At 42.0% G+C, this 17,902-nt stretch overlaps 2 protein-coding genes across 3 annotated transcripts; one reads left to right on the forward strand and one right to left on the reverse strand.

The window, feature by feature from the left end:
- Positions 1 to 3,056: 3,056 nt before the first annotated feature.
- bub1bb (BUB1 mitotic checkpoint serine/threonine kinase Bb) lies at positions 3,057 to 9,240 on the reverse strand (the record flags this gene model as incomplete). Its single annotated transcript, XM_080850184.1, has 8 exons — positions 3,057 to 3,420; positions 3,633 to 3,733; positions 3,895 to 4,079; positions 7,647 to 7,825; positions 8,034 to 8,230; positions 8,370 to 8,514; positions 8,802 to 8,861; positions 9,104 to 9,240. 8 exons carry the CDS (start codon positions 9,238 to 9,240, stop codon positions 3,057 to 3,059), a joined length of 1,368 nt encoding a protein of 455 aa, XP_080706310.1.
- A 1,260-nt stretch (positions 9,241 to 10,500) lies between these two features.
- Positions 10,501 to 17,207, forward strand: zfyve19 (zinc finger, FYVE domain containing 19). Of its 2 annotated transcripts, none has more exons than XM_080849799.1 (12): positions 10,501 to 10,546; positions 10,762 to 10,830; positions 10,961 to 11,082; positions 11,170 to 11,226; positions 11,312 to 11,478; positions 11,560 to 11,702; positions 12,677 to 12,782; positions 13,091 to 13,303; positions 13,711 to 13,787; positions 14,698 to 14,799; positions 15,250 to 15,431; positions 16,638 to 17,207. In XM_080849799.1, exons 2-12 carry the CDS (start codon positions 10,777 to 10,779, stop codon positions 16,717 to 16,719), a joined length of 1,305 nt encoding a protein of 434 aa, XP_080705925.1. In that variant the 5' UTR covers positions 10,501 to 10,546; positions 10,762 to 10,776; the 3' UTR covers positions 16,720 to 17,207. The 2 variants fall into 2 exon arrangements, with proteins under 2 accessions (XP_080705925.1, XP_080705926.1); XM_080849800.1 differs by having other exon boundaries at positions 11,173 to 11,226.
- The last annotated feature ends 695 nt before the right edge of the window (positions 17,208 to 17,902 follow it).

A 17,902-nucleotide genomic window follows, 5' to 3' on the forward strand; every position in this document is an offset into this window, starting at 1 on the left:
AAACACACAAGCACATAAGTAAGTTAATAAAAATCAATCACATTCACACATACAACACACTCACCTACTCACTCACTCACTCACTCACTCACACATAAACACATCAGTGAGTCTTTGACAGCCACGAGTATCTGTTGACCTTAAACCAATCACAGCTTCAACGCACTCCCTATAAAGGACGACTCCGTGGCAGAAATGACATGACAAAGGGCTTTGTCCTCACAGTAAAAAGGACTCATGAATACCAAAGAGTGTAATTGGAAACCCTAATGGTCAGTGTTTCAGTCGCATTTAGCATGTCAACAGAGAAAACCTAAGTTAATCATGCAAGCTGACCAAATGAGATCATTCTCTTGATCCTTTCACACGGCGGTTCAAGACCAAGCAAAGTGTATTCAATGACCATTTGTAGGGCCAGGCATTGGCACTCCTTTATAAATATGTGGCACAGATATGTGAGGAACATTGCCCTCTGGCTCGTTTTCTACTGGCCTGTTAATGTCAGCTCAGCCAATGCAGGATGCCATTTACATTTGCCTAATTAACATGGTTAGCATTGTATCCACGGCAATTTCCAGGGCGGCTACCCCCTAAAGCAGCAGACTCTGAAACTGATCTGGGCCAGAGCAGTGCCAGTACAGTGCCAGATTGGTACCAGATCAGGACTAGGTCCGTGCCAGCATCAGCTGCTATAAGGGAGATACAATGCTCCATTTGTTTGTTACAAGATAGAATAGTGACTATTTACAGCATGAGAGGTTTGCATGCCATGTCGATTCTGTATTCTCTCGCAAAATCTGTAAGTGCATATCTTGGGCTTCACGCAACTTGCCCTAGATGTGGCCCTGTGGCTATTTGGCTGCATCCAGCCTTCACTGGCCATCACAACAGTGGCTCTGATTCCATTCCGTTCCATAAGAATGACTGGATGGGGGTTCAGTCATCTGGCTGATAACTGGCCCATGTGAGTACAAGTGGACAACTAGAGTGTAGAGACAGACTAGCAAGTAAGCAAGGGTCTATTTAAGTCAACAGATATTAGTCTTTACTTACCTGTTGAGCACACACAAAAACACACACACACACACACACACACACATGTACAGCGATTCCTATTGAATGGAAGAGCTATTGATTTCCTGTCTCTGGATATATTTATCTGAAACGGTTACTGGTTGCTTCACTCAGATGAGAAATTATCTGACTTCATACAGTCTGCACACCAAAGACCAAAGGAAAAAAGGATATTAATATATAGTAGCACAACGCATTCAATAAATTCAAGTAGGCCTGGTAAGTACTCACAACTTCATAAGACAAGCAGTAAAAGCTGACAATGATATCCACTTCTTCTTCAGTGATGACAGGTCAGTTGATTAAGTCCTCCACGTATAGGCCGTGGCTGCTTGACTGGATGAAAAGCGAAGTCCCCTCTGCTGCTGCTAAACACGTCTGCTGTGGGGTTAGGTCCCAAGGGTACCATCAAGCCAGTCCTCTCCACAACGTGTCTGCTTTTGACGTGCTAATGACCACAGCTGCCCGTCCATCCCACCTCACTGCCTGGGCCTCTGCAGCCTGTTAAATTGCTCGATTTACCAACTTCTTTCACCACCAACGTCAGAACCACTGTATTAGGGTATACTTGGAAGACATTTTTTGGAAACCTTAATCTAGCAACAAAAATAAACATGTAAGCGACTGTCTGGCGTTAAATCACACTGGCAAAGTAGACATCCTCTTGTGAGCAGCAGCACGGTTGAATGCTGCTGTCAGCCTGAAGGAATTGGATCCAGAGAGGGAGGCGCGCGAGAGAGCATTATCCATGCAAGAACCTAATGGAGTTTTCATTTCATTAACTTAATTAGGACATGAGGGCAGAAGTGGCTGCATCGGTCTATACGGCAAACTGCCCGGTGTTAGCGTCTGTTGTTCAAGTCTGACGAAGGTCAGTTTTATTTGCGACCTTGACAGTCACATTGTTCTGGTCTGGGGGGCCTTTCATTGAAGACCACAACACAAATCCCCTTCTTGTCCAATTCAAGATTTAAACAACATTAGAAGCAAACGCAGATGTAGCCTTTCCAATGTCATGCTCTTTTCTCCGCTCTTGCGCCCTCTGCTGTCAGTCTAGGATAACTCCGGCTGGCCGTACATAGTTGTGGTGGCGCTCATCTGCGTCTATACATCATTATCAAAGCCCATTGTCCCGAGGAAAATTGTTTCATCAATACAGAGAACAAATCATGTGCGTTCAAGATCATCGGAGACAAAACCATCTTTAAATTTCCCCTCCTACACACTAAAAATAAATTATATTTTATACGAGTGCAATATTTATGAAACTGAAAATGTATTCATCAGTTATGAATAGCTGAACTTTGTAAGCATTAAAATGACTGACTGTAAACACTAATCTGGCTCTATAAATGGAGGATTACAGCTAAGAGTACCACTATTCTTCCTAGCATTTCAGGTCATTCAATAACCAGGTATTAAAGTGCTGGTGTCTTAACAACTGCTTTATTTGGGGGTTTTGAATCGAGGCATACAACACTATTGAGCTACTGTGTTTCAGGGAATTATAAACCCTTTATGAAAAACGCATTGTTAATAATCAATGTATTTCTGTAACAGTACAAACAATGCACAAAAAAATCCCTCTTGATTTACAGTAAAAATCTGATACTGTAATTTGGAAAAATTATACAATCTCATCTGAAGCCTATTACACAGCCATATGAGATTGAACATATACACAAATGCACCTGTAGCCTACTGTTGTTGACACAAACAGCAGCTTCAATCCAAATGGTAGAGTGTGAAGGTTGGAACGAAAGTACCTACACACTTAACATGCTTATTTTGTTCACATCATCTTGCCCTCTGGCTTCTTCCAGACTTCTTAAAAACAAAACGACACAGAGAAAGACAAACATACAGGAAGAGGAAACAACCATAAAAACAATACAAATAAGAGTTGCATCTACTGGCTAAAAACCACAGTAAGTGCACGCCCACACACACATTGTCTCTTTTTCTTCCCTTCACAGCACCGTTCAGTGTGAGGAGCCAGAGCTGGAGGGTCCTGCGCTGCAACTCTCAGCAGCTGCAGATGCTCCTGCGCTCTCGTCACCTTGGCTACTGTTGCTGCTGGCTACCAGTCTCTGGGCATGCTTCTGGTTGTAGCGCATGGCGCGTAGCTCCTCGATGCAGAACTCGGTGGCGCCGTTGAACAGGAGCTCCTTGCAGTACATGCTCTGCTCCCGGGGCTTGCTGTCTGCACCTGGGGCCTGAGCCCCCGCCGCCTGCTGCTGTTGCTGTGCCTGCCAGTCCTGTAGGCGCTTCAGGGGCGTCTCCTCGCGGTGGGGCTTACGCGCAGACAGCACGGAGTTCATACGCGGGTTGATCTTACACGGCGTGCTGGACAGGAGAGAAGGAGAGGCAGTGTTAACACAGGCAATTTACCAATAGCACAACAGACACACACCCTCATGCATCCACCCAGGCACATTAAAGTTCACCATTTGTACTGATTCGCCTCTACATAAGACCCATACAAGTCTACTTGGCTGCAAGGTGCTTCAGCTAAAGTGATTGAGTACATTAGCACTAAGGTGTGCCAGGTCACTCACACAGCAGGAGGCTGCTCACACTCCTCCACAAACGGCTGGAACATGGGTTTGGCAGGGGCAGGAATCACCACTGGGAGGCCAGCACGGGTCTTCTGGGGCAACTAGAAACATAGAAGAAAGAAGAAAGACCAAACATGAACTAACTTCCTTTTTCTTTCCCACCCATAAGGTTATTCACTGTGCTTGTGAGTTAACCCAGACATTAACGATTGTGTTACAGAGAGGGAAATGTTCGTTTATAATGTTTTCTAACATGCAATACCTTGGCTTTGGTCCACTTGTCTGGCTTCTGTTCGTTCTCCTTGGCCCTGGCGCTAGGCGGACCCATCCAGCTCTCCAGCTTGGGGTCCTGGGGCTCGGCCACCTTCTTGTTCTCATCGAACACCATCAGGCGGCTGTTCCTGACAGGAGCCATGGGGGCCTTCATCTGCAGCCTGCGCGGCTGATCTGGCCCAGAGCAAGACATGGGAATGATGGTTAGGATAAATATCATTTTTTTGGACCATTAATTTAGAGCTGAACAACCCATCTAAAGTTAATAGAAACAAATAAGCATACTAGAAGGAATTTGTAAAATGAAAGGAACTCATGAGAAAAGTTCTGGCATCAGGAGACTTAAAAACTTTGTGTGAATGTTACTGTACGATATGGTCTTTAAAATGCAAATAATATAGGCTTCTCTGGCACTCCACAGAGGCTGAAGTACTTGAAAGCCACAACGCTTGTGAGCTTGATTTAAATAATGCAAAAGGACCAGGCAAAGGTAGCTATAGTTCAACCACTCAACAATTAAATCAAAATTCAGTTAATGTATTCATATCCATTACACAACTTTCCTGTACTGCAACTTTTAGATGCTTCAGACCCTTCAGAGACCCTCTCGTTACTATGGATATCTGAACGCAATTTATCTCAATGTTATTTGTTCAGGTCTGCAGAGGCATCATATGTATTTAACAAATAATCAGACTTCTATTTAAACCGGAGGTTGAGAGGTTAATAAGCATCAACATCAACAAAGTTAAGACTTTGAAAACTCTGTCGCAATCAAAGACTTTTCACTATAACAATCAGAACATGCTGTGCATGAATTGTATGAAATAAGTTAAAAAAAAAAAAAGCATTAGGTAATACTTTCAGGCATCATCTTAATCCCTTGGCCTATTCCGTCAATAATGTTATTATTTTATTCACAGATTTCCAAATGACCCTATTTGTGTTTACTTATGTTAAGGTCATAAGTGTGTCAAGCAAGTAGGAGACATACTCCCTTCTGCAAATGTTAAGAGGGGTGGCTCAACTAAAGTGTCATTTTTACCACCACAGTTTTGAAACCTGTGGAAAACACTGAGTGCCGATGTAAAGAGATCATTAGGTCATGAGGCAGATTCCCTGGTTCCTCTAAAGGCCGAATTATGCTCTGTTTTAGACGTAACGCGTAAGCACGTAAGATACATAACCCCCCCTTGCGGGGTAAAATATCCCCCCTTACGTGCTTAAGTGCGTCGCCCAAAATTCCTGACTATGCGACTAAAACACTACGGCCCTACACAGCTCGCAAAGGCTGTGATTGGCCGGCTACCACAACCTTTCACAGAGTCTCACGTTTCCGGGTTAATAGCATACTACAGCCTTTTTTAGACCCAGACATTTTTTAAAATCATGAATACCCTGCAGACCGTCTCACAAGCCTTTTCTTATGGATTAGGAACAAACATAACAGAAGAGGTCCAAAGACATGAACTCCTTTACAAATCCCCTTTAAACACTTATAGAATGCTTAAATTACCGCGAATTTATGGAGAGAATATCCCATTCTCACCCGCGATTGTTTGGAGAGAATGTGGTTATTCACGAACAAATAGGTACTTTCATATTCATTTTCCGCCACTTGCAGGGTTTAAAGCAAAAAAAAATCCTGTGCCTGAACTTTTTTTGAATGTGGTTGAGTGCGAGGGGGTGTGTGGTCCGGTGGTGCACACATTTACAGGGTCAAAAAAAAAAAAAAAAAACATTTAGAAATGAATGATGGCAGATTATGGTGGGACTTTTGAAACTGCAATCCCAAGAAGGTCAGCAATAGTACTCCACCTCACTACAATATGGTACTAACACATGTAGCATTTACGATTTCTCTTGATATCAAGTTTTGCTGCTAAGCTTTGTCCTTGGAAGATTTCAAGATGACCTACAATCATAAGGTGACATGTTATAAGGGTATGTGAAATTCAGTCAGTGGAAGAAGATTTGATTTGCAACCATTTCATTGAGGATCTATGAAAAAGGACAGTGATCCACTTTTTAAACCGTTGAAGTGCAACAGTGTAGATAATACACGTAGATAATACAGATTTATATTGCAACAGTTCCATAATTACTTTGTTCAAAAGAAATAATCGTAAATTAAAATGTACATATTTTATTCTAGCAGTAAGTGCTGAGGCATTGGCTATATTCATGTTCCTGCCTGGCAAGTGTTACGTTTTGAATGCATTGTCATCTTCATCCAAAAAACGAACGAGGACATTGTCTATGTTGTTGTTGGTGAATTTGTCGACATTTAAGAAAAACATGCCGTTTTTTCGCTTTTCCGAAATACGTCTTTTGGACTCTGGTGTTATGCCATGTGTTAAAATAGCTGGCATGCTGATTGGATATTGACAGTTTATTCAAAGCAATTTTGACTTCAGCGATTTTTTGGCATATATTCAACAGGGGTTGGGCGAGCCTGGAAGACAGATTGTGTTCTGCGATGAACGTACACAAGCGTATTTCAGGGCACATTAACGGTCAGTTATTGATGCTGGTACATCAGATGTGGTTGTAAAAGCGTTGTGTGTTGGATAGCGCGAACTGCTCTATGAGCGGGTGATGAAGTGGAAGCACTGGAAGCACTTTTCCCCCGCTAGTTGCATACAGAAGCTTTCTTGAGCTCAAGAGAGCACCTGCTTCTCTTAACTTCTTACACCGGCTACCAAAAGGCTTACCGTCCTTCCCCATCTCTTCTATCCATGCCCAGCGCCATGTATTTTTCAATCCTTTATCAACTAGGAGGGCATCATCCCAAGGATTCTTGAATTTACTCTGCTTCGGTGTGACAGTATCTCTACGTTTGTCTCTACGTAGCATAAGGCAGAGCCATATAGAAAAGCCGGTGCTGAAAGCACATTTTCACAAGACCCGCCCCAATCTACTTCTGATTGGCTAATAATGTTATTTTGAGCGCCTGAAAGTTGTGCTCCTTTCATATCATTGGCAGACGAACTGATAAACTCGAAAGTAATGGTGATGATATCGAGACGTGTGTTAAAAAAATATATATATATATATAATTATATTAGACTTTTTTTCCGCAGCCAAACGCCACACGCCGGAAATCCGGCACGGTGCCGGAATGCTTTAATCCCTGCACTTGTGAGTCATGGTGGTATCATTCATTGAGTTCATATTGACGTGAATCAATCAATTGCACCCGCGATTTTGATAGAATGAGCCCGGTCTGCTCATATACAAAAGTTAACATTAACGTGGGCTTAACTGATGGCCAGCACCATTGTAGTTACAAGCATTGACAACATGATGAGATTCTCTCACCGTTTACCACCTCATCTTAAATAATGTAACTCATAAACACATCGTTTTAAAGCCTGTCGCAGTCATTAAAAGATGTCAATAAACGAACTTTTGCGTCATGTCTTTTTCGCCACTGGTACTGAATTGCCAACATTTGTATTTTGTGTAACACATGTATTCATAACATCAAGCCTTTCGCCCACTACACTTTCATGCTCCGGTAAGTTTTTTTCCTTTGTCCTGCTGCAATAAATAGGCTTACTTAACTCAAAATAAATCTACAGTTCTGGCGTCAATTTGCTTTGCAACACGCAACACAAGCCTTGCAACACGCTCTGCGTCTAAAACGAACCTTAAATCAAAACTTGTCTAAAACAAGTTCCTTGTGTAAATTACGTGCTTAGGCGTTACGTCTAAAACAGAGCATAATTCGGCCTTTACGGGTATTAATGCTGCTCCCTCTGCTGATGGGTGCCACAGTCTTTTCCTTCCCCAAGGCTTTCAGTTCCACCAGCGTCTTCCTGTTAGGTTCCTCCGTCTCCATTTCCATGGCATCACCCACGCAGCTTTCTTGACCCATTCCCGACATCACTTGGCGAGTCACACGCGCCTGCAAAGCCCTGAGGACACACACAAACACCTTTATTTAGTCTCTTGTATTGTCCAAAACAAAGTAGCTAAAAAAAGACTTGACAACTTGTGTTTTTTGAATTTGATAAAAGATGTACTTGATTACAATCAAGGAACACATCTTTAACTGAACTGACTGCTGTTTTGGAAAAAAGCATAACTATGTAGGAGAGAGTAACTCTCTCATTAAGGCATTACTTGTGGAACTGCTTGAGTCGATCCTTAGGTTCTGCCCCACATCTCAGCCCCTCCTGGAATGTGGTGTCAGCACTACGGAGGTTTCCCCTCTTCTCGTATTCCTCAGACCATGCTATGTAGAAAGCAGATGACATCAGGCCAATCCCCTGGGCTTGCATGTACCGGAAGATATCCAAAGGCTCTTGACAGTTGTCCGCCTGAGTAGGGCAAGAGTATTGAAATCAACAGCATGCCTCAGTGAAACCTATTTTGATAGCAGATTGTGCCCATATAGTGGTTATACCATTGCTTGAAGTAAGTCTGAAACATGATGTCTATAACAGTGCTGCCACTTACAAACTTAATCCAGAGGTCAATGTAACGGGCATCATTGTAGTATTTCTGCGTCTCTGTAAACTTCTTTACTGCACTTTCCAAAAGCACAGAGAACTTGCTTTCCTTCCCTCGTTGAGGGAATGTCTGTTCTGTCCACTTTATGTACCTGTCAGAGACAAACAATTAACATTTGCAGCGATTTACAGTACATCATTTAACAAATAAACACTACCCTTCAAAAGTGTGTGGTCACTTAGAAATGTCCCCATTTTCCACAAAAAAGTTTGAAGGACACAATTATAATTTAAATTAATACACATTATTGGCAATTACTATATTTCCTTTGGAACTCATCCGCATGGAAAACAAGGATTTTTTTTTTTTAAATGACCCCAAACTCAAGTGTTCTCATCCCAGATTTTTCTCCCACTGAGCAGTCACAAGGAATCTTACCTATCCCATACGTCTAGTGGATCTTCGCCATCATACATGCGCAGCTCTGTTTCAAATGCCCTGCAGACAAAAATATTATTACATCACGTTGAATGCATGGTGTTTCAGAACGATTAAATTATAACGGGGGTCTGTTCATTTTTACTACACACACAGTTAAAAAAAAAAAAAAAAAATTAAACTGTAGGTCAAACTGTGCAAAACAGCCAATCAATGCAGCTGCCAGAAAAAGAGGCCCAATCACAGCTTACAGGAGGTAATGACAATAGTCATCGAGAAATCCATTAAAGGAGCCAACTTACTGTTGGCGCTGTGTGATGGCAGAGCCACCCTCTTCCTGCAGAGTGAGGGCCTCCCTCAGTGCAGAGATAGCTCGGCCTCCCCTCAGCGGCTGGATGTTCTCCTTGCAGAGCTCCCACTCCGCCTCTGCCTCGGCCATCGCTCGGCTAAAGTGGGGGGAAGCTGCCAAAACTGGATGGGTGACATTGCAAATGAAGTTAATCTACTGCTATGCTGGTCATGCAAGTAGCAAACCAAACCTGGGTCCCATAAAGATCTACATCACGAAACGTTAAGATGTTCAAGTGATTTTACTAACATATTATCAAAATCGGCATCACGAAATTGACACAATTCTGTCCAATTATCCATAAGTTATTCCTATACGTATAAACAAAAGTAAGCTTATTTGCAAACTAACTAGTTAGGTTAACATGGTCAAACATTTAGCGAGGAAGGTTACCATGCATTGGTTAAAGGCCTTACCCTGCTAGCTAAACTGAATATTGCCCAAACCATGACCAACACAACAATTCAAAATCCTAAAGATTACCGACAATATCAAGGTAGTTTATATGAAAGTTAGTAAAGTGGCGATAGCTACATATTCGCTAGTTAGCTAGCTAGGCAAATTTCAGCAAGATCTACACAGCTACAGTGACCAGAGAATAGCTAACGTTACCATATTGTATTCATTAAGCTGACAAGCTAGCCATCACAATATTATAACTCACAATCAAACAAACCTCACCTTGTATCACACGAGCTTCCTCTTGAAAACAATGTGCTAAATGTGAAATGTACAGTTAGCAATTATAGCACACCGTTGATCTTAAAAGACACTGTTCAAACGCAACGGTATCTCCTCCCTTCTCTATCCCTTGCCTTGCCTGACCTGCAGCTCAAAACATTTGAACAAAAACCGCGAGCTCTTTTTTCCGAAGCTGATTGGCTACTCGCCGATGCGGTGGACGGAAGATAACTTCAGCGTTTCCAAGAGAATGACTGAATAGAGAAGATGAGAATATTTTTTATAAAAAATATAATGAATACATTTTTTAAATATATGTCTTGCGATATGACGGCTTAGAGGCCGAGTGATTCTCTAAATCGTATTTACTTTCAAAATGATTGAGCACCCTCCCTACAACCATTCTGGCTACGCCCACAATAGTGTGCGACGGGAAATCGTGTTTAAAACGTTTAAGATGTTCATGATGTTTTTGAAACAAAAGATTTGATGAGTAAATATTTCATGTGAATATATAAGATACAATTTCTATATAGATAAAAACTTTGACATTTTGTAACAATTGGAAAATAATAAGGAATACTTAATAGAATATATTAATAACATGCCAGCATGTAGAACTACATTTACCCGTATTCCAAATACCTGACAAACTTCCTGTATTCTTCCTGATTCTTCCCCCAAGTGTGAGGCTTTAATACTGCACTCATGAGTTGTAAGTATTTACCTTGTTCAGAGTGATCTGTCTGCAGAAATGATGTGTGTCATTGTTTAACACAGTTGAATACATCTCATGTGTCTTTGCTAGGCCTTGTTAGATATGTGCCTTGTCTGGCAATTGTACAGCTGACAGAAATGTGAGGGCTTGCTATTTCTGTAGACCTAACGTTAGCATTATTGTCTTACCGTGTAATTTATACATTCATACAGTCATTATTTATCGACATGGATAATCGCTGCTATGCCTGTGCTTCAAAATTCACCCTCTTCAGAAAAGAGGTAAGCACGCTTCATTGCATTGTATCTGTCATGAAACGCAGCTGATGTAAGCTAGGGCGGTAATATACATTTGAAATTACACCCCATCAAAACAGTGTAAAAAACGTCACCGTTACTCATGATTTTGCAGTTAGGCTGTAAAAATTGTGGACGGGCCTTTTGCTCTGGATGTCTCTCGTTCAACGCACTGGTGCCACGCTGTGGCAACACTCAGCAAAAAGTCTGCAAGCAATGTCACGGGAATCTCACAAGGTGGTTGAGTAGACTAAGCATTCAATATGGCAATGCAGTACTTGTGGCATGTGGCATATATTAATCAGTGGCACATGACTTTTGCAGCAGTGGTGGGCCCAAGAATGATGCTGCGAAGTGGTCACCGCCTGAAAACTACAAGAAGTAAGTGTATTTCATGTACAGTGGCTCGATTAAGAGTTCTTTTAGTCATAGTTTCTTTGTGGTGGCTTATGTATTGCTTTTCCAGGCGGGTTGCTGCGCTGGAAGCAAAACAGGCACAACAGCTTCACCAGCCAGCCAGACCTGGGCACAGCAAAAACACCATGGCAGGACACATCCCCACCAAAGGCTTAAGCAAAGAGGACCATGCGCTGGTGGAGAGGCTTGAGAAGCTGAAGGAGGACACTAAACCAAGTGGGGGCAGCACTGCACACCTTCTGTAATGTCTAATGCTTAGCCTCTGTGACCCTGTTTGACCATGTTCATCCTCCATAGAGTCTATACCGTCCGAGAAGGAGATTGAGGCACGACTAGCCGCACTGAGGGGCCCCGTGAAGCCATTGCCTTCTTCTGAAGATATGGAGGATCGCCTTGCTGCTTTGCAGGGAAGACCACCACCATCTCAGGCTCCAACACCGGTATGTGATTGTGATGGCCTCATATTTACCTTATTTCATTTGATTTCACAAATCCAGAGCAATTCAATTCTATAGTTCCTCAAAGAGATATTTTTCACTAGATATTTTAAGATATAGTAACAAGCTTTATATATCTTTATAGTTATTACTTAAAACGGGGGGAAGGTTTCTGGTACTCACTTGGGTATAATAACCAGCAAGTAACACTTTCAGGTTGTTGATTGTCATTTTGAACCACAGCCTTGAAACATAGCCGTGGTTAAAAAATCAGGAAACAATTACAATGTTTATTACAAAATGACAAAGTTCATAACAATGATGCGCATCAAGAGAGAGAGGCAAGATCACATGAAGATTTTCAATGCATCTCTGCGTCTTGCCCTCTGACAATACAGAGAATCAGTCTAAGTTGACATACCCTACTTGACAGGAGGGGGGCGTTAATCACTGTGCCCACCCTACATGGGTCACACTGAGTCTGGGGAATCACCTGACTAGTCTTATTAATGCTATCCCTATCAATTTAGGACGAATGTCTAGCAACGTAGAGAGTGCACTCAGGCGTAACAGTGAACTTAGAGAGGCACGTTCCCAGAAACATTCCATTCTCCTTATCTCTAAGAGCACAGAGTCGCACACATAGATCAGGTACAGAGTCACATATGTAAGAACCAGATAGACTTCAAGAGTTACTCTGCTTAACCTTCATTCTAACTGTAAGAAACATCAGGGCACAATTGCATATGAATATAAGATTCATAAGACATTCATTTTTGATTTGCAACTCCTTCGATGGTTATGTGTACATTGCATATAGTAGGGAGTGGCTGGACTGTTAACGGTTGTCTTTAGTCTGTTGGATCAGCAGGAACAACTGATAACATAGCTTACAGCATAGTTCAGCGGAGTCATAGTTCAGTACTTCTGCAGCTCTCTCTGTGGCCGGTGTAAATCAGGTTGTGGTTTTCGTGCAGGTGCACCAGCCACCCGACACCCGCACACAGACGGAAAAGGCCAATGACCTCATGAAGCAGTTGTCCGAGGAAGTGGCCATTGACAGCCAGCAACCAGTAGCTGAAGGTATGATGCTTGTGGCTTGGTTTAACTGATACTCTGCTAAAGTATCAGTCTAGTATAGCAAGTCCTCAGTGTACAGCTTACCCCAAGTGTAGCTTAGGTGCTTACTGATTTATTGGTCTATAATTCAGATTTCTATTTCTTGTTCCAACACTTCTAAAGTAGATTAGGTAAGGGAGAGAACGCGAGCATGCGGAAATGTTATCACAAATCACAAAAGTAGTCTGGCTTTGTAACCATGAACTAATGTGTTTAGTGAATAAAAAACCTACTTGGCCATACATTGTTTTCTTTGTCTCCGGTGACTTCAGAAGCTGCCCTGAACGACCTGAACAAGCCCAAGGATGAGTTGCTGGATGAAAACCTGGACGACCTGCAGAAGGCTGCCAAGCAGCTGGAGGCGGAGAAGAGCCGCCTGCTGGCCGAGGCCATGACGGAGCTGCAGAGAGATCAGCACAGCCAGGAGCAGATCCTGCACATGGCAAAGAGGCTGGCCCAGCTCAAAGGACAGGACCCCACCAAAGGTTGGTAAAAAAATTAATAAAAATTAAGATAGAAAAAGACTGAGTATCAGGACGGTAAACACAAACCCAAACTTTCACCCATGATGCACTCTTTTCAGAGCACTAATAATAATAATAATGAAAATATAGTGTTTTATAAGTCAATTAGTAATATAAGTAATTAGTATAGCTCATAGAAAATATTAAAGTTTTACACAGAAAACTGTAAAGGTTTTTTACTCTTAGAACTTAGAGGTCCCATCTGTGTGAAAGGCCATTTATATAATAGTTTTCAGCAGAACCCAGGGGGGTGTGAATGCATTCAGTGTTTTGGCGCCTATGTGTTGGTCAGACTTTGCGGATGAACGATGTGGTGTGTCATCAGCATGTACTTATTCTGTTGTGCGCTGTGTCAAACTTTATCATAGTCTCAATGGAAGACTTCCAGCAGCCGGACAGCGATGAGGAGACTGAGGAAGAGGTCATGCAGAGGATACTGAAGAGGGTAGGTGGTGCACCTGTGCACATTTTTTTTATTTTGCCAACACTTTAATCCAAAGGTCAAACATACGTTTTTATTAGATGCCTTTGTGTGTTCCCTGGGAACCCATGAGCTTGGTGCTTTTAGCACCTTGCTCTACCGGTTGCGCCACAGGAACTTGCTGTAGGGTGGTTGAGCAGGATATTGTCACATAAAAACACATTTATGCTTCTATTGCTCCTAATGTCTACTCATGAAAGTGAGTTGACCAGGGGAATTTCGGTGACGCCATGCTGAAAACAGCAGCTCGAAAGTTTAGCTCCTACTAACCAAATATTTAATAACCTAACATTTAATGAAAACTCTGCAAAATAAACTGAATTTACGATGCCAATGTCTTCCAGAAATAAATCTTCAGGTAAACAGGAGATATCGAAAGAGAAGAAGAACTAGACCATGATCAGAGATCATTAGCTGTGTTTTTAAGAAAAGGGATAGTATGGCAGATTACAACCAAGTAGACCCATCACTAAGGTATTTCACGCTGACAATAGTCCTAACGAGTACGGCAGAGATACAAAAGAAGAGTGAAACATGTCCTCCTGCCTGGCTAGCTCTTACCTGCTTTGTGAAGGTTCCCTTATGATTTGCACATCAATGTTCCCTTGAAGGGCAGAATTTGCACATCGTCTAGCTTTCACATTTAAGCAAATGAACGACTTTCATTAGAATTAGAACAGGATACTCGAAAGAGGGTCAAGGCTGAACCAACGACTCACGCAGAGTGCCCTATCTGATATTTTGAAAAGGCTTGCATTCATGTGTGTCAATGTAGATATTCAAATGTTCTTGTATTGGTATAATTAGTGATGCTACATGCAGATTTAGTTTCATAATGTTGATCTTTTGTGGAATTATATCATTTTCTGTCCAGCTTTCAGAGGAGGCAGTGCTGGACGAAGCGTGTGGCTTCAACATCCCCCCTGAGCGCAGCGGCCCTCGCAACATAGAAAGCTCAAAGACCAGCAAGACAAAGGTGACCGAACAAGAACCTTCGTGTAGAGTACACCTCTAGAGGGGCAGGAATTGTTGGTTTATAAATATATATTGGGTGTATTATTATTGTTCTCATCAGTCATATGCTGGACTGTGCTGAATTGTTTGTGTCAGTCTTGAATGTTTCGGTGTGAGTTGGATTCCTCTTTAGTATCAGAAGCCTGAGCACAAAAGGAAAGATATGGCTGTCACTATTGATATTGTAATTATCCATTCCAATTAGATTTCAATTCAGACTCCAATGTGTCTCTGCTGTACAATTTTATTCCACAGTGCTTAAATTGATGACTGCAGGGTGAACAGAATTTAAGAACCTTAGACTATGCACTTTGTTTTATATATTATTTAATCTCAGCTGTCCAGAACGAATTGAAACTGACACCATTTTAAAAATGCAGTGTTTAATAACTCCCCCCCCCCCCCCCCGCAGGTTCTAGCCCAGGGGCCCACCCAGCCATCCAGGTCCAGACCTGCTGTAGCAGCCTCTGCTTTTCGGCACTCAGACAGTGAAGATGAGGAGGATGAGCTGCCCTGGTGTTGCATCTGTAACCAGGATGCCGGCATCCGTTGCCATGGCTGCGACGGGGACCTCTACTGCAGCCGCTGTTTCAGGTGGGAAGGCACCTCTGCACTACTGCTACACACAGGAGTCTGATATTAATAAACATCAGCTTCTGCACTCTGCTGATGTTTACCATCACTCATCTCTCTCCGAGCTGTGATGGTGATGACAATGGAGTGTTAAGTTAAATAATCCAACATGGTATTATATAAATAATACAAATATTCATGATGAATAATGAACGATTATCAAGTACAGAAACAGCTATGTTAAAGCTAAAAACTATTCATAGAACGTGACACTCAATGCCTGGTGGCACTATACTGTTAAATGATAATAAACACAACAATTTACAACTCCGAGTGAACTTTACTCGGATGATCACTTTTGGTATCTATGCTTTAGATTCACTCAGACTACATAGTTTAACGGTGTAGTCAGCTGGATTAATCAATGATTGACATGCCAATGAAGACTCCTTGGGTTGTTTGTCACATCTGAAATGATTAGCATTATCTGTTAATATCGCAAATTATATGATTTCAAATAATTAAGATTGAGTCAATAGATGGTGTTGAGTTTTACTGTTTTTGTTATCTAACTGATTGCTGTTATATAGACCTGGAAAATACAGGTTTGGTGTAGGTGTCGACCACACAGAACACTGCTAACTAACTGAAAGTACCAAGTATGGTTTTGTAATCCATGGATTGGCAGATGTTTTTTGTTTTCAAACTGTTTTCCAGCCGGGCCAGTGAACTGTGCTTGAGGGCAGTTTCCAGAGGCTCCAGGTGTTTTCAGTTCTCAAACCATTATCCCACGTTTCCTATTCTGTAGAGACACACAGTTTTAGGAGTTAAGTACAGAGTCGCACAACCTGAGTTACCAAGGTTACCAAGTTTGTCCATGTAATTGGAATACCCCCCTGGTCAACCACAAACAGCACACTGGAGCCTCAGGAACCCTGGGTCACCTATACCTTTGAGAGTCGCATCTAGTTCTGTGCAAAACAACAATTAATAAACATTAAAAACACCACTTTCCCAAATATTTTTGTGTTTTGAATTGAAGACTCAAAACCAATAATGGATTTGAAAAGCAAAACCAAGAGTCTGCTTAACAAAACAACATCACTTAGTGTGGCGATAAGAAAACCCCTTTTATTTATATGCAGTAAATGGTTAATAAGGAAATGATAACTGACGGTCTTGATAATAAGGGAGTCTAACCAGTGGAATTCCCCTTCTTTTTAACAGGGAAGGGCACGATGAATTTGACAGGAAAGACCATCGCACTTCCAGTTACTCGGCACCAAAAAAGGCCAACAAGAAGACCTGAAGAGCAGGGTTGGGCAGTAGTTAGTGACAGTCTGCAGAGCGGTTCGGGAGCCTGGAGCTATTAGTCTACTGAGTGTCAACATCAGGTATTGGCACATGGGCTTTGTTATAGGGTGCAAATCAAACCGCTCCCAGCATCATGACAAAGTCAGCGGTCTTTGTACTACAGCTGCGAATTGCACCACAACCACTGGTGTGGCTCACGGTATTCTTCCTGGTAGCGCTTTAACCTCCTTGCTTCATGACATTTTTAAATTTGGGTAGGAGTCTTGAACTAGACGTTAGTGTCTTAACAGGGTTATAAAGCTTTTAGTTTTATATTTTTTAATTGTGCAATATTTCATTTATTGCCTTAATGATAATACGTTTAATGATAATAATGTCTCAGTGTCCATTTTAAGATATAAGAGCCATAAAAAATATCAAGTCCATTACAGTAAATGACATGTCTAAATGATGTTCAGTTAAATCAGTCTTAAATAAACTCATAAACACCGGCACTGTCTCCTTAAGGCATGATTTTACGTAGACGTTTGTGTCCATGGCAATGTTTTTGATTTGTTTGTTGTTGTTTTTTTTTGTTCTGTTTGTGAGTGCATAAGTGCCAAGGCATGTGGGTACATTTGCATGTTGTAGAAACTTCAGAAGACCCATCTGCTTTGTCATATATCGCCCGAGGCAGAAATGACTCAATTGGTCACACACACACACACACACACACACACACACACACACACACACACACTTGTGTGCACACATATACACATGCACACACTCACGCATGTATACATTCCTACAGCATGAATCGAGTCTGTGCGTGTTTGTGTCCTTTTTATGATCACCAAGTGTGGGACAAAGCAATGTTAATCTACGGCATCACTGACTTAATTAAATGCCTCCATTAACACGCTTATCCACAATCCCAATTTGTTCCAGCTCTGACGGATTATAGATGGGTTTTTTTACAACACGATTTGATCCGGATCTCAGTGACTACGGACGTGATGTATTCTTTTTATGTTGGGGGCATCCAGCTCTGGTATTTTGTGAAGCTGCCTTTTCGGAGTAGGACACCTGAACCGACCCAGACTAGTGCCCCTCTACCCCCACGCCCCACGGGGTGCTTTGATACTGGGAGATAGAGCAGGTGACGGGACGGGATTAGTGGATTTCAGTTGGCAGAC

The sequence above is a fragment of the Sprattus sprattus genome, assembly GCF_963457725.1.
Source record: "Sprattus sprattus genome assembly, chromosome: 13".
In the NCBI taxonomy this organism is placed as follows: domain Eukaryota; kingdom Metazoa; phylum Chordata; class Actinopteri; order Clupeiformes; family Clupeidae; genus Sprattus; species Sprattus sprattus.